This window comes from Paramormyrops kingsleyae, chromosome 21 (genome assembly GCF_048594095.1).
Source record: "Paramormyrops kingsleyae isolate MSU_618 chromosome 21, PKINGS_0.4, whole genome shotgun sequence".
NCBI lineage: Eukaryota > Metazoa > Chordata > Actinopteri > Osteoglossiformes > Mormyridae > Paramormyrops > Paramormyrops kingsleyae.
This window is the reverse complement of record NC_132817.1, coordinates 19,681,361-19,707,727: the sequence shown is the minus strand read 5'-3', so window position 1 is coordinate 19,707,727 and position 26,367 is coordinate 19,681,361. Positions and strand designations below refer to the sequence as shown.

The 26,367-nt window shown below is 47.7% G+C and overlaps 1 protein-coding gene across 1 annotated transcript in view; it reads right to left on the bottom strand.

The window, feature by feature from the left end:
- Nucleotides 1-342: 342 nt before the first annotated feature.
- LOC111841065 (VWFA and cache domain-containing protein 1-like) overlaps nt 343-26,367 on the bottom strand; it is a 40,532-nt gene continuing 14,507 nt past the window's right edge. Inside the window, exons 2-27 of the mRNA XM_023806556.2 lie at nt 22,327-22,389; nt 19,599-19,747; nt 16,805-16,911; nt 14,544-14,670; nt 13,259-13,403; nt 12,912-13,128; nt 12,648-12,797; nt 11,670-11,903; nt 11,392-11,541; nt 11,033-11,156; nt 10,292-10,409; nt 9,211-9,379; nt 8,831-8,973; nt 8,459-8,640; nt 8,069-8,179; nt 7,125-7,247; nt 6,672-6,771; nt 6,425-6,541; nt 5,897-6,057; nt 5,624-5,710; nt 5,295-5,408; nt 4,652-4,803; nt 4,124-4,285; nt 2,983-3,051; nt 2,509-2,610; nt 343-1,728 (exon numbers count right to left, since the gene is read on the bottom strand). Of these exons, the coding sequence (XP_023662324.1) occupies nt 1,487-1,728; nt 2,509-2,610; nt 2,983-3,051; nt 4,124-4,285; nt 4,652-4,803; nt 5,295-5,408; nt 5,624-5,710; nt 5,897-6,057; nt 6,425-6,541; nt 6,672-6,771; nt 7,125-7,247; nt 8,069-8,179; nt 8,459-8,640; nt 8,831-8,973; nt 9,211-9,379; nt 10,292-10,409; nt 11,033-11,156; nt 11,392-11,541; nt 11,670-11,903; nt 12,648-12,797; nt 12,912-13,128; nt 13,259-13,403; nt 14,544-14,670; nt 16,805-16,911; nt 19,599-19,747; nt 22,327-22,389 (3,618 nt within the window). The 3' untranslated portion in view covers nt 343-1,486. The remainder of the gene's footprint in view (nt 1,729-2,508; nt 2,611-2,982; nt 3,052-4,123; nt 4,286-4,651; nt 4,804-5,294; nt 5,409-5,623; nt 5,711-5,896; nt 6,058-6,424; nt 6,542-6,671; nt 6,772-7,124; nt 7,248-8,068; nt 8,180-8,458; nt 8,641-8,830; nt 8,974-9,210; nt 9,380-10,291; nt 10,410-11,032; nt 11,157-11,391; nt 11,542-11,669; nt 11,904-12,647; nt 12,798-12,911; nt 13,129-13,258; nt 13,404-14,543; nt 14,671-16,804; nt 16,912-19,598; nt 19,748-22,326; nt 22,390-26,367) is intronic.

Sequence of the window (26,367 nt, the reverse complement as noted above, 5' to 3'; positions counted from 1 at the left end):
GCACAAAACACCAGCTCCGCACACAACTGAAATCGAATCCATGACCCTAGAGGGTTGAGGTCACTGCTGTGCAATGGAGCCACTCTGTCACTATGCCTTGACAACTGTCCATTTAAAAAAAACAACAGCTACCTCTTAGCTGGCCTGGGATGCATCTGGCGACTGCATGTGGGTATGCACACGCCAGAAACAGCGAGTTAAAATGATACAAACAGCTGCAATGCAACCTGGGTACAGTCATTTCAAAATTCAAGTATGCACAAGGGACCAATTAAAAAAGGGAAATCAGTGGAATACAGACAGACAAGACAATGCATTCCAAGCCAAGGGGAATATTGCAGATTACAAATTTAATTTCTTTTATTTCCACTGGAAGAAAGAACTTTACACATTTTTTTCCCAGTACAATGTAATTTAGTGTTTAACATACACTAGGTGTTCTTTGCTCGCAACAGTGAATAATACTGTTAATATTCTCCATTAAAACCATAGATTGGCAGTGCTTAAAAAATAAAAACATAGGTTGCCTCAACGCCAGAAAGGACAAAGAGGATTCCGGCAAACTGGAGCACTGACAAAATCATTATCCTGTACTTAGTGGTGGTAGAACGTTCCATCGGTGGGATTAAGTGATGCATTACTGGATGAAAATCCTCTTCGTGTGGCAGCCGGAGCTGCTTCTGTTACGTGCCTTTCAGGAACCTTTCTGCAAACGTCAGGCTAAAAATAGCCACGTTTTTTTTTGTACCCGATACCTTTGGATGAATCCAAGCTGGATGGAGACGTCAACCTCTTTAAAACGGGACTGTTGCGGTTCACTGAGGGGAATAGAGGAAGGCTGCATCGACCTCGACCCGGCTGCCCCGGCACTTTATGGAACGCCGAAACTGGAGCACGCAACAGACAACTCCAAGTTCAACATGAGCCCAAGGACACGGAGGGAAACCCATAAAACAGTCCAGCTGGACGGCACTGGAGCATTCCGCAAGAACATCTCCAGTTCCAGGACCATCAGCTGCTTCTACACAAATTTTTCACCTTCATGTTCCATACATAAAAAATGTACAGTTAAAATGGAAAATCTCCAAGTACAATAAAGAGATGGGGGGGGGGGAAATAACCACAGTAACTGTCTCTGCCGTTTTCAATGTCTTTCCAAATTGCCATTAGGCAGCACTGTGCTAAATGAAAATGCAGACGGTATTTTTTCAGTTCTGTTAAATAAATAGTAAAAAAATAACCATTTTTATCCTCACCTAAAATCTGAGGAGTACGGTTCACACGGATCTCTTGTGGCCGTGATGTCCACGAAGCGACTGGCCTCGTCTAACATTTATTTTACTCGTACCGTGCTGTAAAATATCCATCTGCGCTTTGTTCAGTCATCTTTATCAACAGCAAAATGGCCGCCATTTGGTTCCATGGGCCCCGAAGGGTCTGAATGACAGAGTAGCTTAATGGAAGGAAGGGGGCGCCCTTTCGCAGATCAGCACCCAGCATCCACGCTGTGCACGGTGACTGCGGCCTGCAGGCGGTGCAGGTGGTGCAGTGGAAGATGCGCCGGCTGCCGGTACGGATGGAATTTGTAGCTCAGCAGTGCTGCCGTCTGGGGGGGCGTGTCGGGCTCCAGGTCCTCGTCATGGTTACCCACGTCCACGCCTGCCGACAGAGGGTCGTTGTTGCCGGGGGGATTCTCGCTGTCTTCCTGAGGACTCATAGTACTGTAGCCTAAATGTGTATGAACACGACCATATTTGGTTAAAAATTTCCTCCGGCATCATGTGACCAGTGACTATGTTTGTGAGGTTAAAAGGTTACATTCACAATAAGTTTCTTTCGTGACTTCCCGAACCTGTCAAGTTTTATCCACAGAAAACTGACATCTACAAGGACACACACCGTATCTGTCAGGGAGACAAACAGGCTGGATACTTCACAGCCAAACAAAAAGTTCTGATGAAACCACTGAAAGCCTCCAAAGGGACTGAGAGATGAGATGTATTGAGACATAGCTTGAAAACATCAAAAATAAGAGGAAAAACAGGGTCCCTGCAGAATTAATTGCCAGCAAAGATGAAGGAGCACTCTTAAATCCTAATATTGCACACATCTCACTCCAACACAGCCTTAACCCTAATAGCTAAAAACTAGGAGTACAGGAAAGTGTCCATTGTGGCCCCATTAGATCTGACCTCTCAATCATCCCCTATATCTAACTGGTGAATTCTCTCCTGCCCCTTCACCACCTTACCTACTGTGTGGTGAGTGTACTGGTGCAAAATGGCTGCTGTCACATCATCCAGGTGGGGGCTACATAGTGGGGGTGGCTGAAGTGGCCCCCCAATGTGGTCATTCATACACAGCGTGCTCTCGGGAAGGGGGACAACTGTGCTGCATTCCTGAGCTTAACCACAGGGTTTTTCACCTGGCAAACCTCACACGTGTAAACTACGTTTTCCTAAAATGCAGAAGGCGGCATCTTAAGAGGACTGCACGCGTTTTCCTTACCGTGGTCACTCTCTGTCCCGGAGCGGCCCCAGTACCGCCGCCTCCGCTCGGGGCTGTGTGCCCGTCTCTCCATGACCGCCGCGATGAAGCGCGTGTTGCTGACTGGAGGGGGCAGACAACATCTGCGTCACGACAAACCGCGGGCAGCGGGACCAAAGGTCTCCGATCACACTCAGCATGCTATGAATGCGGGGAGACCCATCTTTGACCCTCTGTGAGCTCAACGCTTTTTCAAGGTGCTTCAAAATACTCAAAGTGCGTCAAGCACTTCAGACAAGACAGAATAATCAGATACCGTCCGGCCTAAGAGCTAAAAGGCACTGGAAATAAAAACTGCCCTCAATTTGATTGAGAAACAAAATCTAATCTTGTCTGGCAGGCTTTCTGCCTCTGCCACACGCCTCATTCTCTTCACTGTATCCTAAGATGCACAGAAAGGGGAGGTTTACACGCAAAAATAAAAGTTGTCCTCACTTATTCCGCGGTCTTCGTGGCTGTCCTCTTCTCGCTCGTTGTCAAGGTTGGACATCCTCACGGACATCTCTGTAGGACAAGAGACAAATATGTGTGCGCCGTGCCAAACCAAATGGGGCCAAATGAAAGCATGTCAAGTTATAATGCTAAAGGAGCTGTTTTTTCCTTCCCCCCAGGTGGGGGGTGGAGGAGGGGGGGGTGCATGACGGATGAATTCTTCTCATGTGCAGGGATGAGAGGCATGTTTTTGAAACGGATTCCTGGCCGCCCCTACATGGACAGCGCAACAGCATCGATACAGTATTAACTAGAAAGGCGTGACAGGGAGACTATCTGTAACAATCTCTGTAATTTCTCGAGTCTGACCTAATAATCTGTGCTCCTCGTCTCATTAGTAGAGACTCCCCGGACCTCGTCTGGGGGAGGGCAGCCTCTTCACAGAAGCTTCAGTTAATTTACTCATCTCCACTGGCGGCCCCTTGCACGGAGGCTGACGACCCAGAATGCACGGCTGCCCTACATGTCAGGCCCCGGACGCCTCCGTGAGCATCGCTGTCGAAAGACACCGCGACAGGTCCTGCCAGCCTTTGTCCCCCTTTTACAGTCACTTCTGCTATATTGACCCAAATGTAGCAGATTTTCATTTAAATTTTCAGCTATTAAGCAGATGCTTCTATTGAAAACGACGCACATTTATTTAGTTTGAGAAAACAGAGACAGACGGTCTCTGGACCAGTTTGGGAGTAAGTCCCTGTCGACCACGGGATTTGAACAGACAACCTTCTGATCATAGGTGCAGTGTCCTAAGCAACAGACCACCCCACCCACTAACAATAATACATTCAAGTCATGTAACTAGGGGGGTAATCGGTCCATGAAATGGCTGTGCTGTACCACTGTACAAAATTTGTGGGTGTGTGAAGTAGCACGTCCAGTTTATTTTATTTAAGAAAAATCATCAAACAAAAATGTTAAAAAAAAAAATCAATCCACCCCGACCAGAATAAGTGGTTAGAAAGATGGATGAATTTTTTAAATGAATACGGAAATGCATGCGGAGCAGGATCCCGCCACTAGGTGGTGCCGTGTGTCGGTCCGCTGAGCGGCGAAGGTGAGCTGGCTGCTGGCGCCTCCCCCTCACCTTGCGCGGCCAATGGGGACATGTGCTGATGACTGCGGCGGTGGATCTGGTGCCGGTACGCGTACACGGCCAGGACCAGAACCATGATGCAGCCCATGATGCCGCCGGCCACTGGTCCGACTGGCGCGCTCTTGATGGTGCTGAGAGAGGCGGCCTCGTCATCTGCGGTGAGGACATGACACAAATGCAGGTATGAACTGTACTCCAGTTGCTGAGCTGTAAATCAGTGAGATCTCAGAATGCAGTGAGCAAATTGCATCACTAAATCCTGCAAGCTGCACGGCAAAGTAAACTGCTAGTTAGTGCCCCTAAATCCCGATGACCCGTCAGTATAAAAGCTTGAGGGCCACAGAGAGGATTACTTTAAAGAACCCAAGGCTGCAGAGATACAAGAACCCAAGGCTGCAGAGATGCTAGCTGGAGATCAGTGAAGATCAGGCTGAGAAAAACAGATGGTAGTGAGGATTGGGGGGGGCGAAGGCTCCTGGGCTTTCGTGGGCTTATCAAAACCTGTGGATGGAGACTCACCATGGTCCCCGAGTCCCTCCATGTAGGGGCTGCGGGCTCCCACGATCCCCCCAAAGCACTCCTTCTGCAGGGCACAGTAGGGCTTGTCCAGGTGGGTCTTCCCGTCGCTGTCCACCATGCACCACTCGCAGTCCAGCACGCCGAAGCAATCACTGCAGACACAGAAGCGCATCGCGGTCACTCAGCTGACCCCCCCCCCCACACACACACAGTTACTGTGAGGGTAAGGAGCGCACACTGATGCAACGCATTGCTACATCCACCACACAACAAGCCTCAGGGATGAGAACCCAACTGCAGCCGTTTTTCCAGTGGCTGGAGTGCCGATCCTGCCACCAAAACCCCCAAATTTCCCCTGAAAGTTGGAGGACCTGCTTGCGGGACAGGATGTAGGTTAACGTCACACCCAGGGTGAAGCATTTTGCAGGTTAAGTAGAATCACTCATGGCATTCACGGGATTTGAACCGGCAACCTTCCGACTGCCGACACGGATCCCTAGCCTCTGAGCCACCACTCCCACAAGTCACTGTGAGACCTTCCTATAAATAAGCTGCACACGTCACTGTTTCCGCCGGTGAAATCCGAGCAACCCTCCTGTAGCAGGACATGGCGTGAGACTGGGGGGGGAGGGGGGGGGCTCACCTGCTAGTAAACCTTTGGCTGCAGTGAGTGTTGATGCACTGGGGCAGGTCCTGCTGGCAGGAGTCGACGAGCGACAGGGAGGGGGGTTCCTGGTACACCTCACAGCTGGGGTTCCTATGACAACATACACGAGACATTACACCTGTACACACATCCCAGGCTCACAATCACACACCAGTCAATATGACATTACTCAAACCTGGTTAGACATCTGACTCATGAGCAAATATGATTTCCCCCCCCCCCCATTTGGTAGTCGTGCACAGAAGTTCTCTCCCTGACCCCAGTATAACTTCCTTTAGAAGAAAAGTCTGTTTTATGTAGCTCACCTATTTTCTGCACTGGTGAGGTTGCCGGTACACTCATTGACCTCCAGGGGGCACTCACACGGGCACTCACACTCGTTCTGCTCCATCCTGGGGAAGGAAAAAAAAAGGCTGCATTATTATGTTGCAGCTCTAAATAAATGCACGAGTAAATGAACGATTGGATTGATGAAAGGTGGAAGCTCCTACTTCTGCAACATGTAGTTTATGCTAGAGAAGACGCATCATCAGTGGAAAGTCTGAGAGACGTGCTGCAGACTGGCGCCCCCTACTGACCTGTGACAGTTAAGACACAAGCGGTCGACCGTGCTGCAGGCACAGAACGCCAGGGAGTCACACGTCTCGTTCACGATGCCGGCGAAGGCGTTGGTGCCCGGGATGCGGGTCAGCCGGTACCGGGAACAGTGGCTGCCGTGGACCAGGTTGGTCAGGTCACCCTGGTGAGCAAGAGGATTATGGAAATGAGCCAAACTACACACACCCTAGCAACAATTCAATGTGTGATAAATGTGCATTTATTGACTTACGTCATGCACTGATTTTTATATTATATATGTTTGCCATCGACCCCCCTTAGTAAAAACTCAGCCTCCCATCCATCTCTAACTTAATCAAAAATATTTATAAAATTCATGTAAAAATTCTTATGGGTTATAATTCCAAACATAACAAAATGAATGATGCAATATCACAAACAGCCACTAGATGAGGCTGTAACAGATGAAAACCCAAAGCTGTAACATGACACTCCAGGGGTGGCACAGATGCTGCGGCAGGTCGGGGGGGCCGCACCGCCCCACTCACCACAATGCTGGTGTTGAACTTGTAGAAGCGTTGAACCGTCCGGTCGCTGAAGCTGTTGCACAGGTTCTTCTTGACGAAGTTGGGATGGTTGAGGATGTCGTTGGCAACCAAAGGCTCCTGCCGCAGGAGGAAGAGACGTGTCAGGGTTACGCCGCCCGAAGAGACGTGTCAACACTTACCACAGAAAGACAGGGAGAGAGGTGAAAGCCGGAGAAGAGGAGACAGAGATGTGGGCACGACCTCTGACCTTGTGCGTGATGTGCTGCTGTTCGGCGGGGGCGTGGCCTTTAGGGTCGATCAGGGTGGGATGTGCGACCAGGTACCCTCTGTCTTCCATAATGAAACACCTTCAGCAAGCAGATGAGAAGTGAAACCAAAAGCCACCGAGACACTTAAAGATTCATCAGCAACATCACAATGTACTGACATCAACAATTAAACCAATAAGGCAAGATCACATGAGCAGCACAGGCATGAAGCCATTTAGTATCCCCCCCCCACCCAACAATGCACACAGCCAGATAGTAAAATTATGCATTTGATCCTCCCTAAAAATTGACTCATGTTCCCCAGCCAATAAAATGTACTTAAGGAGCCCAAACGAGCCCCAGGAAGGGGAGACTTTCTAAACAGAACCACCCAGCTGCAGCCAGGCAGCCCAGGCCCGCCGGACTCGGTTTGCACCGTCGGCTGTGTGTACCGGATTTTGTTGCCTTTGTCCTGGTTGCAGATGGGCAGCAGGTCGAGCAGCACCTTGTAGAAGTAGCGCAGGGTGAAGTCGATGCCCATCACTGCCACTGCGGAGCCAGGGGTGGCCTGAGAGCTGGAGGGGGAACAGGATACAGAACAGTGATACTTTATTGATCCCACAGGGAATTCTCTTTTCACCTACTCCATCCCACTCTCCACGAGAGAGACAGACACAGGCAAGCTTGCGAAGGGTCAGCCAGCATGCAGAGCTCCTCAAGTAAACTGGGGGTTAATGGCCTTAAGCGCTCAGTGGATGGATCACCAATGACCTCCCGATCACCGGCACAGAGCCCCAACCCACTGAGCCACATTCCGCCTCCAAGGGATGAGACAGAAGAGAGCCATTTCCCTCCTCCTCAAACAAACAGAACGCATATTCTTTTTGTTTCAGAGTAATGTGTATTTTTACAGGTCATTATATTTCAGTACCACTTCATACACAAACAAAACTGCTACCAGCTACAGATTTATGCAGTTTCATCCTTTGTTATGAACACCCCCACGAACTTTGAACAAGTAAACTACACAGCCAGTACTCCACCAATCCACCCCACACGCCGAAAAAGACTGAACCAGAGGGAAGGCCGTTTTATCAGGATAATAGATGGTTAGGTGGCTACCATGCACTTTGAAGTTATTCCTCTAATTAAAACATGGTTAAGATCTATATTTTGTCTGAAAGCAAATGTAGCTACTGGTGATAGAGATTTCTGTGACCATTTCAGTGAAGGAAGGACAAGGAGACAGCATTCCATGTCACATGATCCCTCATAGCACGATTTGTGCCGGCCAAATATGTTAGGTCATCATAAATTCCATTGCCGCTCCCTAACGTCAAACAGGCAGGGCTATAAAAAGGCTAGCAAGACCTCTGATGGGTTCTTTGGTTCCTACCTGGAGACGTGGATAGTGTGGCTGATGCTGACCACGTAGCCAGCCCCACCCACATCCAGGTAAGGCCCGGTGAAGGTGATGAGGCCCGGATTGGCCACGGCATGCTGGTACCTGAAAATCCCAAAGACCGGAATTACTGTTCCACTCTGTGGTTCCATAACCCATGCAATATTCTGTCACCCTAGTCAATAACGAGACATGTCCATCCTTTCCAGGTAGCTTCTTTTCCATTATACATTTAGTTCTACTGAAATTCTCGTTTTCTGTCCAGAAGCCTTTAATTACTTAAATTACTTCTTTATACATTCCCAGATGGACATCCTCATAATCTCATCACTGTCACCCCGTGTGATTCTGGGAATATTTCTAAGAGCGTCCCCAGAAGCTCACCACTGCCTTCTAGTAGGGTCGAAGGACTTGTCCATGAGAGATCCAGGGTAAATGCGTATCACCCCACTGGGTGTGGCCACGTAGCGACGCACGATGTAGCAGTTGAGGCTGCTCATTTCCATCTGGGTCATCCATTCGTCGGTTATGTGACTGGTGGCCATGACCTCGTTTCTGACCGACGACTGGAACAGGACGAGAGCACACACACAGCAGGGTCACATGACTGCTCCACATACATGCACGCCGCTAAAGCGTCTTTGGGGCGATCGACCAACCAGTAACGCGCCTAACTCAAAACACTCAACGACTTCACTTGGGGAGAAAGTCGAGCCGCTTAGGAGAACCATCTCGATGAGGATGAGGGTCTGGTACCTTGAGCCCCGGGTTGGCGATGAGGCGCGTGCTGTCGCTGAGGTAGGCCGTGTAATGCTCAACCATGCGCTTCGTCTCTGGCTGGCTGAGGTGCTCGTATGGGGAGGAGAAGCTCCCGGCAGACAGCATGACGGTCGGGCTCTCTGACGCACGTGGAAGGGAAAGAAGCACCACAGAGACGACTTAGACACGAGATAATGTGGCTGCACGCGACAGAACGGCTGATGGGTACTGTGAGGATACATCTCAATTACGAATGACTGGAAGGTAGCTATAAACTACTGAACTACCTTTCGCTGTAACAAATGGTGCAGCACCCTCAAACACAGAGAAGGGGCAAAGGCATCTGCACGCTCGTGACCTCTGACCCTTGGCCTTACCGACAGATGCGAGCTGCTTGAAGTGCAGGCAGGAGTTGGGCTGATTTAGCAGATCCAGCCGGTGGTAGAGGAGCTTGCTGCTGGGCACCGTGTTGAGGTTCTTCAAGTGCTTCACGGGAACTTCGGGCTGGACGTAGACAATGCACAGGATGAAGGTGGTGTCCTGGACCTGAGGAGGAGACAACGGTTCCTCAAATTCTGCCCATTAAACCACATCAGAGTAGCTACTGGCGTATATACACTCTCCCTCCAGTAAAACAGATTCACTACAACATTTCTCATCTAGCATCAGAGACAAACCCTGTACACCCAGTTTAATGACACCCACAGGGACAAACAGCAAGTCTATTTGCATTTAAAGCCACAGAAAGCATGACTACCATTGCTAATTAGACCCACAGACATAAGCTACATTTATCCCATACAGAAACAAACAATACTTCTGGCTTCAACAGACCCACAAATGTAAACACTGCATTTACTATCCAGATCCACAGAGAAACATTGACACTGAAGTGTTTTTAAAATACTAAAGGGTGCTCTATTAGATTAATGCATTATGCTTCAGAAGGGAATGAGCTGAAGGAGGTCTGCCCCCCCCCCCCCAGTTTTCAGAACAAATAAAAAATTGGCAGGAAGAGCCCAGAAGGTTTTCCTAGCCACTCCAGGTGAAATGGAGACATTGTGTTTAGCGGACATGTAAAAGCACCGAAGGATGGAGGATCAAGTTGAGCAGTGTTTCTCAATCCGGTCCTTGGGGACAGTCCACGTTTTTGCTCCCTCCCAGCGCTCAACATGTATGCTACCAGGTATTCGGTGCTATTGGTTAAGTTCTCCCCAAACGGGACGAATGGCCTGCTCTCGTTTGTAAATTTCTTATGTTCTTATGTATTCAGTGTTCCGGACTTATTGTTTGGTTCAGGTGTTGAGATGGAGCAAAAACACGGACTGTCTGGGTGCCCCCAAGGACCGGACTGAGAAACACTGAGGTACAGTGTCCTTAAACATCTGAATATTGCATTAAAAAACGCGAAAGGCGGATGCTGGACGACAGGCAGGAAGCCTGGTGATGGTGCAGTACCAGTTTCCAGGCGTAGCTGACGTTGTAGGAGTCCCGGCTGGTGTCTCGCAGACGGGTCATGTGCCAGGACAGGGAGGAGTTCACAGGCACCACAATGACCTGGCTGCCCAATGGGAGGCTGGCAGATAGAGCACATTTACATCGTTATCACTTAGCCAGTGCCTTAACGATGGGGGTGACAAGATGGGGTCCATCATGCCAGAACAACCCAGCGCGATCCAGACAGAAAACACAGGACATTTCTTTTATATAAAGTCATGTCTGACGGCAGAGTGTTAACATCCAGTTTGAGCCCGACAACACAATAATCACCAGTCACAGACATGTTATTACAAGCTGAAGCCGAACTTCCTGCGTTTGATTTAAAAGCTCCGACAACGAGAGGTGCTGGGCCTCTGTCTGACCTGCTCTGACTGTCGTTCAGTGTAACAAAGACTTAACGATCTTCGGCGTTCAGTGTGGAGACGTCACCTTAACGCTTCTTAAAACTATGGTGCAGCAGTGAGTGAACGTTCAAGTTAGAGAAGGAGCGAAACGCTAAAGCCACTAAGCAAGACACTGGGGGAGGTAATTTGAATAGCAGACCTGTATAAAATCAGTTAAAATGTTTTTGGAGAAATCGTATATAAATCGAAATGAAACTAAATGCAAATGCACTTACAGGTGTATAAACTAAAGCCTAAGCGCCTTGCGATGAATGCATGCAAACCGTTTTCGCGGCGAACGCGCGACTCCACCAACCTGAGAATGTTCTGACGCACTGTCTGGAACCCGGGGATGTTTTCGTAGTGGATGATGTCAGTGTGAAGGGGGGGCTCTGTCATCAGGTAGGGCCGGGTGAGGGAGGGGTGCATAAGGGTATATCCTGGAAGATGTGTCGCGTGTTAGTGTTCACCAGGGTAGCACAACAAGCATGTGGCCAACGCGTATCCAAGCAACCAGACGACTCATGTCCCCGCTGAAGTATTTTTTAGAAATAAGCAAGTTGTAAAAGACTAGTGAAGGATATAGTTTAAGCGACGGAACCTTCCACTCCATCCTGACATGGGTCGAGCCACCTGTATTACCAACACACGAGTCACACCACGCAAAACACCCACCTTTGTTGTCTATGAGGAAGGTATACGAGGCCAAAGAGTCCTGGTAGTATGTGATGTCTTCTAAGATGTAGGCCAGGTTGACGTCAACTCCCACAACGCCGAGCAAGAGGTTTCCGAAGTAGCATGGTCGACTTACGGTCATGATGAAACCTATCGCAGGGTTAAAATGACACGAGGCGGCAAGGTATGAAAAATCTACATGCTACACTGAGCCAGCACACACATTTTAATATAACATCCCACAGTCGTAATATTGACAAAAGATTCTGCCCACTGACCGTCACCCATCGGGTCAGTGTAGGGCAGGCTGAACACGGCCACGTCGATCATGCGGTTGGGCAGGTTGATGTAGAAGCGGCCCACACTGGTCTCCAGGTTGCTCAGCTGGTTCAGGACCATCATGCTGCCCTTGACCACAGGGAGGGCTGAGCGGTCCGGCACGCCGTACTTCGCCGAGTTCTGCTCCGCCAGGTCCCTCAGGAACGCCAGCTCTTTAAGCCCAGTCACCCCCTCTGCTTAGGACAAGGGGACGAATCGCTTAGGTTGCATGACATCAGCATGGTGCCCTGCCTTCTCATTCATCTGCGAACCTGGCCGGAATCTGTCCATTCCAGAAGCCATACTTGCCGAACGTCTATCTTTTGGTCATTTCTCTTTCAGGCGAGCAGGCGGAAGAATTCGTAAATCAAAGGCAGTTTTAAAGAGCGCACGCAATTCCAGGGAAGAGCGGAACACGGCACTTAAATGCTGCGTTAATTATCACTGGATTGTAATTACAGAAAAGTGCACGCTATTAATCTTTAATAAGCCTCTACTGTCCTTGCTTTAATTCTATTTCAAGTAGAAAAAATACATTTCAAAATAAATGGGTCATTGGCACTACTTGTAATTAAACACAGACAGGGATTTCTTTCAGATCTCTAGTTTGAGAAAGCAGGTGAAGGATCACACCCCTCCCTCCTTAACCCTTATGGGCAAGCAAGGTGTCCCGTTATTTGATTTAGCTTCTCTCCACAGTTCTTAGCATGGGCTTCTACACAAACGGCCTTGCTGCCCCCAGTCAACGTCGATTCATTATTTAGCAGACACGCAGAGGTAAGATCAAACATTGAAGAAGCATCACTGTCCAATGTTGTTTAAAGGGAGAAGAAAAGGATTTCCGCGGAACATTCTAGAACGATTAAGAGAGCGCCACGAGGGAGCGGCGGATGGAGTGCAGATGGAGCAGGACACTGGAGGGGTTGCTAAAACCTCACCATTCATGAGGGCATAGGTGAGGATCATCACGGAGTTGTTGAGGTGGCGGTTTTCTTCTTTCACCACACTGAGAGTGGTCTTCTTTTCATACTCGGATGAGTGTCTGGAGGTCATGCCAGAGGACAGGTAGATGATCACCAGATCTGTGGCTAGAAGACAGACACACACCCGAGTGTTCAGTTCACTTCAGTCAGACCTCACAAAACACATGAAATATTAGGAGTCTCAGCAAACGGGAATGTATTAGATGTCGGGACTCTTACTCATCTGCTGTCGGGTGACGTTGCTGGTGTTCCTGAGGAGCTGAAAGGCTTTCTGAAAACCTAGAGCATGCTGGGTGGGGCTATCAGAGGCCTTGATGTTGCTGATAAAGGACGCCATCTTCCTCTTGGTCTCACTGGTGGCGGGAGACAGGAAGCTTTTGTAACACTGGTCCAAGGAGCAGGAACGAACGGTATCTGCTACCGTCAACACCGAGATCTGAGGAAGACACACACACACACACACAGTCCAAACAAAGCACCACCACAAATCAGTCTTCACCATTGCAAAGGAAAAAAATCGGCAGGAGTCACACAGCACCATAACGTCAAAGACGGCAAGGGCCGACCTTGTCATGCTCATCGATGGAGTTGAGGATGACCAGAGCAGCGTCCCGTACAATCTGAAGCTGGATGTCCGTGATGGAGGTGCCGTGGTCAATAATCACCACGATGTGCTTAGACTGTGGCCTCACAGCAGATACGTACACCGGCCTACAGGAGCAAACACAGGATCATTTACCCGCCCAGTTTTTGCAGTATCCAGTTCCAGTTGAGATAAGAGTAATACACTTAAGAAGCTTAAGAACATGCTTGTACTGAAGGGAAAACCTGTAGCCAGTGTCCTTAACCCTCAGGCACTTGTCTAAGGGATCGATTTCATCAGTTTAGACCATCATGCCTTTCAGCTGTGCTCCAAGTGAGATGGTGACATAAGAGAGTCCACTGAGTTTATATCACTCCATATAACTGATCAAGTGTTGTTCAATTATTTGGGGGGGGGGGGGGGAATAACAATCATATAATAATCCTGCAAAATGTGGTGCCAATTTCCCTATGAATATCATGCTTAGAACCAACACGAACACCATTTAAGTCAGGGGTGGGGAACCTGATCCACGGAGGGCCGGTGTGGGTGCGGGTTTTTGGGATGACCTCTCAATCAGCCAATAACAGTGGGTTCCCAGGACTGGAGTCGAGAACCACTGTTTTATTATTGGCTGACAGAGGTCATCAATAAAACCTGCACTGGCTCTCCATGGAACAGGTTCCCCACCCCTGATTTAAACAGACCGGGTTTAGATTAAGGATGAGTGTTGCTCTGTTTATTCAAGTAATGTTTTACCTTAAAACTTCTCAAATTCAAGCTCGCAGTCACTTCATTGTTAACAGAATGCATTCTCAGGTTCTTCTGAGAAGAGCCTTCATTGTAATAGGTAAGGGTGAGGTGCTTAGAGCTGGTTATATATCACAGTCTGCAACCAGCGGGCAATCTTATACAAGCAGACCACAGAAGCCACAATACAAGCACCAAGCGTGCAGTGTGCTTTCCCGGCCACGGTTTGTGACTCAAGCATCTGATTCCGTTTCTTTTAGTCAAACCTTTTGTGTCTCTGAAAATTAAGTCCACTCCAGCAACAAGAGACAATGAAGACCAACACTCAAGTCAGCTGGGTTTGCGTGGACACACTTGGCAACATATAAGCTCGGAAGTGTAAAGGACATCGGCGGGCTGTATACGAGAAGATCACTACTGAACGTGCCGGTGTTGAGCTGCATGTGTGAGATATAGACCTTTTGCCAACGTAACGTAAAACATGAGCTATAAAAGAGTGAAGCAAAAACTCTGTTGACCTGCTTCTGTGCTCATAGCTCCCCTTGCAGTGGAATTTGTGGGCTGGAAACACTGTAAATATGCCCTCCTCAGAGCTGAAGTACTGCCACTTGATCCCAGGGTTGGATTTGAGGTTGTCCGCAAGCACTGGATGGTGGACAGAACACTCAGGTTAGATGAGACAATCATAAAACTGACTCTGTACACCCTAGAAAAAAAAAATCAGCTGAAGATAATTCTCCTTCAAATTGACAAACAAGGTCTTCTGACTTCTGCTATTTCCAAAACATAAAGGCAGAAATCTGTTGACATTAAGAATACAAAATAAAGCAGTCAGTGCCAGACCGCACGTACTCTAAAACCGGCACGTGTTCAGTTTCAATCCCTTCACAGTTTCTGATTACTAATGGAAACCGACACGATGATCTCCTCAAAATGCCGGGGAATGGAGGACAATCACGAGCAGCTTGGGGCTCAAGTGGCAATGTAATCCCAGGAAAGAGTCAGAGCAGCTGGACTGCGTTAGGCGTGGAGAGTCAGAGCAGCTGTGTAATCCCAGGAAAGAGTCAGAGCAGCTGGACTGCGTTAGGCGTGGAGGGTCACTGCAGCGTAATCCCAGGAAAGAGTCAGAGCAGCTGGACTGCTTTAGGCGTGGAGGGCCACTGCAGCGTAATCCCAGGAAAGAGTCAGAGCAGCTGGACTGCGTTAGGCGTGGAGGGTCACTGCAGCCGTAGGAAGCAGAGAAAGTTCCCCTTCAATCAGCATCAACTCCAGGCGCAATCAGGCAGTCAGGACTAAACCAAGCCTAAACAAAGACCTTCACTGCAAGTCAAGACCCAGGCTGCACTTCCCTTATCATGCCCCATACGGGATTTGGGAAAAAACCATCAACAATTCAGAATAGTGGGACGCCCCCCCCCCCCAACCCCCCAAGTCTTAAGTTCATGCAGATGGGATCAAGGGAGTTCTTTCAGCCTCCAAAAAAAAAATGAAAAAACAGGCCATTCAGAGAAGGTATCTAAAGAGCATCACAATTCACTAGAACAATCTGCGCAATCAAAATTTGGCCTATGCGCCTCTTTTGTCCGAAACCGCAATACCAAACACCGTATGGATAAAAGCCACAACGGCTCGGCAGTTATGATTTTTTGGAAGGTTTTGGCGTTCAGTAAAAACACACCGGGAGCCACTGCTAGGCCAAAGACACACCTCACACACCCATTCCGTGGGAAACCTAGAAACGGACATGAGGCACAAGCACAAAGTGCAGAGCACTAATCCTCCACATTCAGGAAACCATGCAGTGCGTTTATGGGAAAGCATATATTTGCCTAGTTCAATGCTTAAAAGAGGGATTATGAGCACCTGAACAGGCATGGTGAGAAAAGACTCTGGGTAAGCCAACAAGTTAGAGAACTGCCTGAAACAGCCCCCGCCCCCCCACCCCACCCCACCCCCGCTTCTTGAGCCCATGTGATAAACGATCTCAAAAACAGCCAAGTGCCTGGAACAGAGTGGTTCCCGGAGAAATAAACATATTAAGGAGGGATGGCTGCGATAGGCAGGAGTCCACAGCTCCCCGGCGAGGAACAGGGCCCCTGATTACAGGAAAAGCTGGCGCTTGCACACCGTCTCGACTGCATGCCTAGCGAACGCCGGTTGGGCCTGTGGTCCATTACTCTACAGGAGGAATGAATATGTAGACATCTGAAGATCTATTAGTCTGCCTTTCGTGCACAGCAACATGATTCATATGCAGGGGAAATTTGTGTTATATGGCCAAACTTTGACATAAAATAAATAAAATAAAATTTCATGCATTTTTTTTTTGCAAAAACAAATGTTAAAGCAAAAGTTTCACAGTACACTCGGGCCCAACTCTATCACGAATACAAATATTGACTGAAAATCTAATGAGCACAAAAGGAAACTCGGGTTCTGGAACTCTGTTGCCATGGCAGCACTTTAAGGTAACTGCCTCTCCGTATTCAGAGAGACGGCATGGATAGAAAGCAGATAAGGACTGGGAGCGGGCTTGTGGGAGTTTAACTTACACAAAACTATTCCGAGGGCAGAACGAAAAAATGATTGGTTAACTCTCTGAACCAGATTGTAGAGGAGGTGGGTCAAAGGAAAAAAGAGGTGGGACCAACCAATTGGATGTCTTGGTCCGGCCTCCTAGTTGCTTGGGCCCACCTCCTCCACAATCTGACTGGTTCTCTCTCTGAACCAATCATTTTTCATTGTGTCCTCAGAACGTTTTCGGTAAGTGGATGCTCACCTGAATTGAGGTCCCTGCCAGGGTTGAAGGCTCTGCTGTTGACAGTGGGGGACAGTCGATCGCAGCAGATGGTTTTGGACACATTCGTGTTAAAATTCCCATCAAACCTGAGAACATCAAAGCAGTAGTTTAGCCAGAGGATATTCAGTGCAGCAGCCCTCACTCTCTCCTACTCGTCATTCCATTCTGTGTCAATAAAGCTACCCATTCTTCACTCGTCGTGATGCCATCAGTATGCAGCCTCAATAAAAAGTCATTAAAAGCAAGTTCCACATAAGTATTGCCTTTATCTACAATCAACCAGAACAATTCTGGTCTTACGCAACTTGCCGCGCTCACGGCTACAAGCCCAGCTTTGTACGGTGTTGCCGTTTCGGACAGCTTCATACGGACGCAAGGCTCAACCCGGTCATGCTCAGAGTGTGTAAATAAAAGAGCAGGCATATTTTTCAGATTGGGGGGGGAGAGAGGGGGGAAACTGACTGAACATGCAGAATCACAAAATTATACTTTTTGCCTGATTTACCTCAATTTTCCTAAAAGCTGTTTTAAGTATCTCCCATTCTCAAAAGACTTTCATCTCTCGGCTTCCTTTAGGCGGCCCCCCCCAACCCCACCCCCACCCCACCCCTCACCACTCAAGTCCAAGCCCTAGCCATGCACCAACGAGTTTCGGGTTTCTCTGCACGCGTGGAGCACTGGGCATAAGGGGTGCAGCCAGAACCAGTTGACAAGCCGCATCAGCACCCTGCTCCCAGGACGGTGACAGCCGGCTTTAACAAGCAGCCAATCACAAGTGCATCCTGGAGGGGTTAGCATCTCTCGCTCTTTGATCCCCCTACCCCCACTAGAAACAGTCCTGGAATCGTGTCGGCTCCCAGCGACTCCCCGTCCGTCTGTCTGCAGGAGGCATGCATGCTTGACGGACGCGCTGATCAACAAGCCGCTTTGAACTCCGGCCACTGCTTCTCCATCCAGACCCTTGGAAAACCATCCCCCATCCACACAGCTCATGTCGGGGCTCAGCGACTGAGTGCAGAAGCACAACATGTGCCTGAATGTAACATCAAAAGAGGATTTCTGGTGAACACCAAGACCTTGGGCAACTTCAGAAGCAAAAGAGAAACTGGGAAATCAACCTTGTTGTTTAATTCTGACCAGCACTATTCAAAGTCCTCGTGACACCCTCCACAAACTTCGCCAACGCCCCAAACCAAGACAACGTACAACAGGCTCGCTGCGTCACAGCCCTTCAGAAGACGGCACCCTTGGTCAATGTTGCCTGATGGGTTGACCAGCATTGATGTTGACATCACCACCTCCCACCTCACATCTAACCCTATAACAGCAGCCAAGCTTCCCAAGCAATCAGCATGGCGGCTTTTAGAACGAGTACACAATCACGGAGGCCAGTGTTTCCCAGCCAAGTCCTTGGGGACCCACAGACAGTTCATGTTTTTGCTCCCTCCCAGCTCACAAAACACCTGTACCAGGTATTCAGAGTTCTTCACTGATTGATTGGGTTGTATGCGCTGGGAGATGCGAGGGAGCAAAAACATGGCCTGTCTGGGGGCCCCTGAGGACCGGGTTGGGAAACCCTGTCTAAGGCTACACATGATTTTGATTAAAACACAGTTGTAATCCTGCTGTGACCTGATTGCAATGGACTGAATCACAGAAAAACATAAGCTGGACTGATTTTTGTGGAGATTAAAGACTCTACACTTTGAAACAATAACTTGGCTCACCCTCTCTTTTAGGTCTAAGTCTTAATATTTCCAGGTCTTTGCAACATACCCACCCATCTCACCCTGCTGGGACTGGCAGCACAGAGTAGTAACAAAAATTCTGGGATGCAATCACCATCTGTGGCCTTATGGCTTGATCTGAGAGTGCGAGCAACTTACAGTTCAAGAGAACTCAGTCTGGAGAAAAAATTCTCAAAAAAAAAAAGCCCTCACTGAAACTGATATCAGAAGATTCCTGTGCAGCTGATTTCATGCTGGATGTTGAGATTGAAGAACTACATCTAAAACAGCCTAAGGCACTCGAGTCCGGCCCCTAACACGTCGGCAGAGAGATGCCTCAGATGTCCTTGCCATTTAAACTTCATACGCTTCTCGGTAAATCAGCATAGCTGCATGCCGGTGGGGCACGAACTTTTTAAGGTCTGCGTATGAATATATAAATATACTTCTTGAGATTTATAAACAAACTAAATGATCCTTTACTTTGCCATTTGCACAAGTACGGGTACAGATACATTGAAATGCTTCCTTTCACCTGCCCCATCTTGCTCTCCATGACACAAATATGTAAGAGCAGCCGGGGGGCGGGGGGGTTCAGGGTTTAAAACAGTGAGGTGGGGTTATGCAAGATGCACTCAGTGATGGGTGAGGTACAGAAAGCTTGGAGTTTTAATTATGCGAAAATATTCTGAGGGCAGAATGAAAAATGATTGCGTGTAACTCTGAACCGAGCAACTAGAGGAAGTGTGACCAAGACATCTGATTGGTTAGCCCCGCCTCCTTTATTTGATTGGGCCCACCTCCTTTATAATCTGATTGGTTAGCCCCGCCTCCTTTATTTGATTGGGCCCACCTCCTTTATAATCTGATTGGTTAGGCCCACTTCCTTTATAATCTGACTGGTTAACTCTCAGAACCAATCATTTTTTCCTTCTGCCCTCTGAATATTTTTGTGTAAATAAAACTCCCATGATCATATGGAAACTGGGGCATATACTGGTTTCAGAGTGGGACAGTGGAAACGCTAGCATAGCCACGGGGCTTACTCCATCATGGAGGGTGGGATCTTGCAGCAGTCCTGGGTGGCCGTCAGCGGCGAGGTCAGGTGGGCCGTGTAGGAGGCCTCCACCACCTGCTTGTTTCTGTTCACCACATCCAGGTAGCGGTTGAACTTCTCACGGATCTTCTTAGCCAGCTGAAGCAAGAATTGAACAGAGCGTCACTCAGAAATACCAGCAAAGGGCATTAAAACCAGCAACACAAACCTGACATTGTTAATGGATAGAGAAATTATAAAACACACACACACACAGCTCTGGGAAAAAAATGAGACCACAGCCCAGTTTTTTGTTTCACTCATTTCTCGATTTTTTGGGTGTACGTCTTGTGAACAACACACACACACATATATATATTTTTTTTTTTTGCAAATTGAATCATGGTTTTTCTCCATTTCTCGTTAATGAAGGGCTCCTTCGTTCCTATGGGACTTCATTCCTGCTTCTAGCAGCCTGATATGAACTGTCCTAGCAGTGCACTTCACTTAATGTTTCCCATTCCTTTTCAAGGTCACCTGATATCCTACGATTTATGAGAAACTGTCAGATTAGATGACAGTCATCTCTGCCACTAAAAAGTTCTTTACCTGGCTGGTTTCTGGTCGTTCCCAGTGTCTCCTGCTTCACCTTATTCTCGGTTCTGCTGTCTTAGAAATTTGGGGCCTAGAAGCCACCTACTGCTCAGCGTAGCCTCTGCCAGCAGGACCAGCATTAAACCAGCATTTAAAAAAGCAGATATCACATATACACACATACATACATACATACATACATATACACATATATATATATATATACATATATATACACACACACACACACACACACACACACACACACACACACACACACACACACACACACACATATGGAGTGGCCTTTTAATTTTCTCCCCAGAGCTACTTTATAGAGGACTGCTAGTTTACAAACAGGTTATCACTGGTTACGGTCATTGCCACAGCAGTCATTCTAACACTGGATTTATAGTTGGTGGTACTAAGGTGTAAACCATCAATCAGCGATACTGAACAAAGGCAAGATCCTTTATTAGATTAAAGGAGAAATAAAACATACAATCCGCTATGGCTCAATAACCAACAAGAACAAGGTGCCGAGAGAGAGAGAGAAATCAAATCAATCAATGTTAAACTTTCAAGGGACGGCAATAAAAAGGGCTGGGCGGGTGCAGGCCCCTGCTGCTTCATGATTTCCAGTTACTGCAGCGTGGCAAACGGGGTCTGCAGACAGTAAGCGGGGCTCCGTCAGCCGTGCAGACGGCGGGTGGGGGCTCTCGTTTTTCTGGTGGGGTCCCGGGGGGCTCCTACAGCAGTGCTTCTGCTCTCCCTACTCACACCCCCACAGCAAAGCTTTGCAGCGGCACTTCCCAGAAAACCTATAGCATTCATAACCACATCCTTTTCACACTGTCCCACTACAGGCATAAATTACATACAAACTTCAACATTCCGCGTGCATTCTCTCTCATACCGCCCATTATTACATGCGCTACAGGGACCGAGGCGGCCAGCAAACAGCCTGTCGACTCAGGCCACTCAGTCATTCATCTCCCTTAAATTCCTCCGCATTTTAGTAGGGCAACAAAGAGCCTGAAACCGTCCAGAATGTGGTGCCGCAGAGTACAGTGGATGGGCCAAAAAAGCAGATTTTTGTTCACTTTGTACAAAATATACCGATGTTTTCATGTGGGGCATTAAAAAGAAATAGTCAGTACCGTCATACTGATTTCCCAAAAGGGATTAAAAACAGAAAAACATTATCCAATGCAAATTCACAAAGGAAAAAAAAAAAATCCACAAATTATTCCCAGACTCTTCGCTGGAAGGTCACAGATTTAAAACTTTTGGCAAAAACCTATGAACAAATTCAGACAGATGGAAATGTCTGCAGTTAACTAGATGCACATACGTCTCTCTACTGGGAAGAACAATGTCCGTATTGTGATGGAGGTACCAGACCAGTGAGGGGGTCTGCAGACTCCCCCCACTCGGAAAGCACCCTCCAAATACACCTTCATTACTCCGCAGCATCAAAAACGTACTGATCAGCTTCAGCCCATATTTAAGATCAACTTTTTAATTGTTTACGCTGCTCATGGTCACACGGGCATTTTTAACGGGTCATTTTAAAAACTTGCGATGGCCACACGAGGGCTTCAGACTTCAGCCAAAATAATTCATCTATGTTGTTTTTTAACATACAAAAAAGCACAGAAAAGAAAAGCAAATTAAATCAGTATATATTTAAACCATCCCCTCTTCCTGCTGCGTTTTCTGATCTTGTGGGGAATTCTTTAATTTTCTCCTGCTGTCAGACACTGGTCACCCTTGAGATGTCAGCGGTCCGAGTTTGGCAGATGAGAGTAATTACAGAATTAGTGCCTTGCATGGCAAATTGGAAGCAGTGGAGCGGGTTTGGCCCCGGGGGCTGAAAGGCGAGCTCACGTGGACGTCCTGTGACGGCTTGGCGGCTCAGTTCAAAGCCCCAGCAAAGCAGGACCAAGCAGACATGCTTTGGGAAGACTGACAGCACATAGGAAACCTATTAACCACAACACAGTAACTGCACCCAAACTTAAGTGCGGCTTTTAATACAAAGATTGCAGCACCGCTACCAGAAAGCAGAGTGGGCGGAGTCCCAGTATCTGACAGACGTCTAAAACAAGCCCCTTGTGTTCAAGGGTGGAACTTCCGCTCACCTGCTGTACTTCTGTCTCGCCGTTTGACGTTTTTTCGGTGTAAACGAAGGAGTCGAATATTCTCTGCAAAAAAAAAAAAAACACAAAAGTATAAATTAATTATTACAGCATAACTGAAAAAAGCACAAATGGGAATGTAACTGACTCTCCAAAATAACAAGGGAAGGGGGACATTTTTATCACCGTTCTATACCTAAACTGTACTTATGACAGTATTATATATTATATCAGGACAATGGAGACAGTCTAGGATGGTGGTAGGAAATGTGCATAGTAACACACAAAAAAAACTAAAGTTAAACAGACGCCAGAAAAGGTCATTTCCAAGTGCAGCACAGGCTAGTAAAATTGGGACCAGTTCTGACACGTCCACATAACACCTCTGACAAACTTCAGAGACACTCCAATCCAGGCAAACTTCCAAAGCACCCGAAAGGAGTGAGGGGAGAAGAAAAAAATGGCAACCCATGCCGACCTTCGCGGGCTGACTGCGGGACGACCTCCATTTGCAGTCGGCTTTTGATTACTGAATCAAAACATGGACTTTAAATGTTTCAAGCACTGTCAAACATTTCCCCGGACGTACAGCACATGCACGGGCGAAGGCGCGGAGCCGCGTTCTCCGGGGGCGCGGAAGCAGCGCGAGGCTGTCCGGCACTGACTGCAATCGGGAAATGTTTCATCTCCAAACGCGCATTGTCTTCTGTTTACTGCACGTGTCTCAAGGGGAATCGGAGCTCGCGCAGACTGAACTTTTTCCAGTATAAATCAGCGTACTACAAAGGAACATACATAAATAAGCAAAGCGAGTGAACTTAACTGGGCTGAAAAGGTATTAAGTTTTTTTTCCCGTAAACTCTTGCGCTCTTGGTTCAGACATCAGAAAATAAAAAGTACATAAAGCGAAAATGCCAATTAAAAATCATTGTTTATGAAATTACGGCATGTATGCACAGCTCGGCCTCTCTCTAGCACCTGCAACGGGAATTCGGGAAGCTGCAGGATCTTGGCTGCCAACTGGAAAATTTCCGGACCACAAGTTTGTGGGTTTTTTGTGCACAAAAGCTGCCAGGTTCACCTTCACAGCTGTAACTGCAAACTCACCGAAAAAATAAAAGCGAATAAATAACGATCACGCAGAGCATCGATACGGACGGAGGGGGCATTGAGTTGCTTTACTTTGAAGAAGCTGGGGCGTTTTTTTGGAGGTTTCTTCGCACATCCTATAAGACGATATGATTTGTGGGGAGTGTTTTATTGAAGCCGACGCATCTCCTTCGCCTTTTCCCCCGCTATGAGCCTCGGCTGGCACAAGCGACTCTCCCCAGGTCCCACATTCCGAGTTCATGTGAAATTCACACTGTCCCTATGGCGAGCCAGGGCATACCAGCCGGGGGGTGCAAACAGCAATGTAAAACCCCCTGTTGTAAAAAATAAAAAAGCTTTCGCTGCCTTTGTACTAGTGGGCTTTCGGGTTCTGATGAAAAAGTACAAGTTGCTCATATCAATAATTTCAATAATTTAAGCTTTCATTGGGATTAAGGAAGATACAAACTAAACAGACTTCAGACCCAGAGACAAACCCGTTTGAGACGTGAAAGGGACGCATATGCGGACAACTGTTAGTTTTTATTCATAGAGTGGGTCACATGACGCGCACGCACAGGCACGCGCACGAGGGACAGGCTTTTCACGTCGGCCCTCCCGTTAGCGCCACCTACAGGAAAGCTACAGCCGTGCATTCCCTGCCAAATGCGAAGGCGCGTTAAACAGGCAAACCGCTCAAAAGCGGAACCAGAAGCCATTCTGCTGATAACATACGGCCATCTCACTAAGTAGGGACCAACATACTGAGCTTGTGGATTATATTTGAGGGCCTGGACTAGTACATGGGCTTAAGTTATCAGCATTGTCATGATATCAGGGACACGCTTTCAACGTCTCCGGTGAAACATTCTAGGAATCATTTAAATTAGATCCTGACCCACATTTCCTCCCGAATCAGTACCCAGTAACCGGGTGGCCTGTCTGGTTACAATAACAGGTCACTGCTGCTAGTATGACCTCAAAATACTCTATGTGGTAAAACCTTTCTCCTTATGTATAAAACATGTAGCATCAGCAAAACTAGTTTGAGAGGAACACAGCAAATGTTTGCTGAGTTGGGGTACTGGGACCAGTTTGGGAGCGCCACAAATAAACAAGGTGGATTTCTGTGGCAGACAATGACTGCTGAAGGCTGACTTTTTGTTCTGTCTTGGCAGTTCCGCTGACTGCGCCGGGAACGGTGAAACCTCTGCTCCGATTACTCCCTCACTCAACCACAAGACGCACCGGGACGACACAATACGCTGCAGTGAGAAGGCACTCGAGTAGAAGGGACTTAAACCCATCTCGTCAGCTTGCCCTAAATGCCACCAACTTCCCAGGTCCAGCACACTTTAAAAATGCTGTTGAGGGAGAGACAACAGGTCAGAGTTGATGTGGATCGACCTTCACTGGCTGTCAGAAAGGCGACTGGGTCACACCCTAGTTTTACAGGAACACAGGTCTTGGAAGATAGTAAATAACTAAATATTCACTCTTTTTTGGTCTTTGTTTAAAAAGTAATTATGAACCACAAACACTTATACAGCCAGGCATATAAACAATGGATTTGTTACCCAGGTGATCTGTTACCCAGGTGATCTGTTCCCCCCCCAACATTCCTGCTTCATTCGCCGTTCTGGGGCAATTCATTCATTCATACGTTCATGTGTTGGCATAGCACATCTGACAATAATTACATCTGTCAAAGGTCCCAGAAGGTTGTGAGTGACTGGGATCTGCAGCATTGTATCTCTGAGGAGGAAAACCATCAAATTATCCTTTACTCAGAACAGCGGTTTGGCAGAAAGAGAAAGTAAACAAAAAAAAATGTTTACTTCTACAAAAAAAAGGTTGGCCAGAAAAACACTATACAGTATAGAACTGAGAAAAAAGTCTCACAAACAGTGACTCAGTTGTGTCGTCTTGAACACTGAACAAACAATAACTAGCTGTTCTTGCTCGTTCTGAATCCTAACAACCCCAGCGCTTGATCACGCTGATTCAATTACAACTGCAGTCACAAATAACTGTAACCCAGCATTTCCTTCATCTTCGAGGGAAGACTAAGACAAATTCCAAAGGGCACGCTCCATGACCGTCTTCAACGCCACATGCGAACAGCAGAGCTTTCGTGAAAAATGTGCTTCACATGTTTCCCCAACATGAAATCTCCGCAAAGGCAGTAATAAGGAAGTTACCAAACCGGATAGCTATTTCCTATGCTTGAGGGCTGCCTGAACGTGGTATGTACTTAGAGGCAGAGGTTTATGAACCCCAACACTGAGGAGGGGGAGAGGGAGTGCATTATGCCAAGAGTCTACTCTTCACTCTCTGTGAATTCCATGCCTTGCTCGATTCCCTTTCACTCCGTGAGTAAGTTTTTCCACATAAATGTTTAGCAAGGATTTTAAAACCCCGAAACACAAGTGGAACCTCACTCATACAAATAATGTGATGAACTTTGGTTACGGCAACTCGTCCTGTTATAATGTCACTGCAAAGCAGTAAAATGTTTCACTGTATTTTTCCCCATTTTTAAATTTACAACTTTGGTTTAATTTAGTAAAGGTACGCCCAGGTTTTCCTTAAAAAAATCTTGATACCAGCCTTTTACAATCTTTTCAGGACCAATTACGTATGACATGACACTGCACCAAAGCTCCACCATTAAAGCAGATCACAGCAGCTATTCGAGATCAGGTTACAATAGGCTACAGATCCCAGATCTTTCCTTCTCCCCTAATATTCCTTTGTTTCAGTAACTCAAAGGCCCCTCCTCCTCCCCAGTGCCAATTCAACACACACAGCCCAACAGCCCAGCCTCCCCTCACACAATATGTCACCACTGGGCCTGCTGACAAGATGGCCGATGCAGTCACGGTTCGCACGGGATCCTCGCTTCCCCGAGGAAGCCAAACTTCAGTCTCGTGCTCTGCACCAGACAAGCTCACC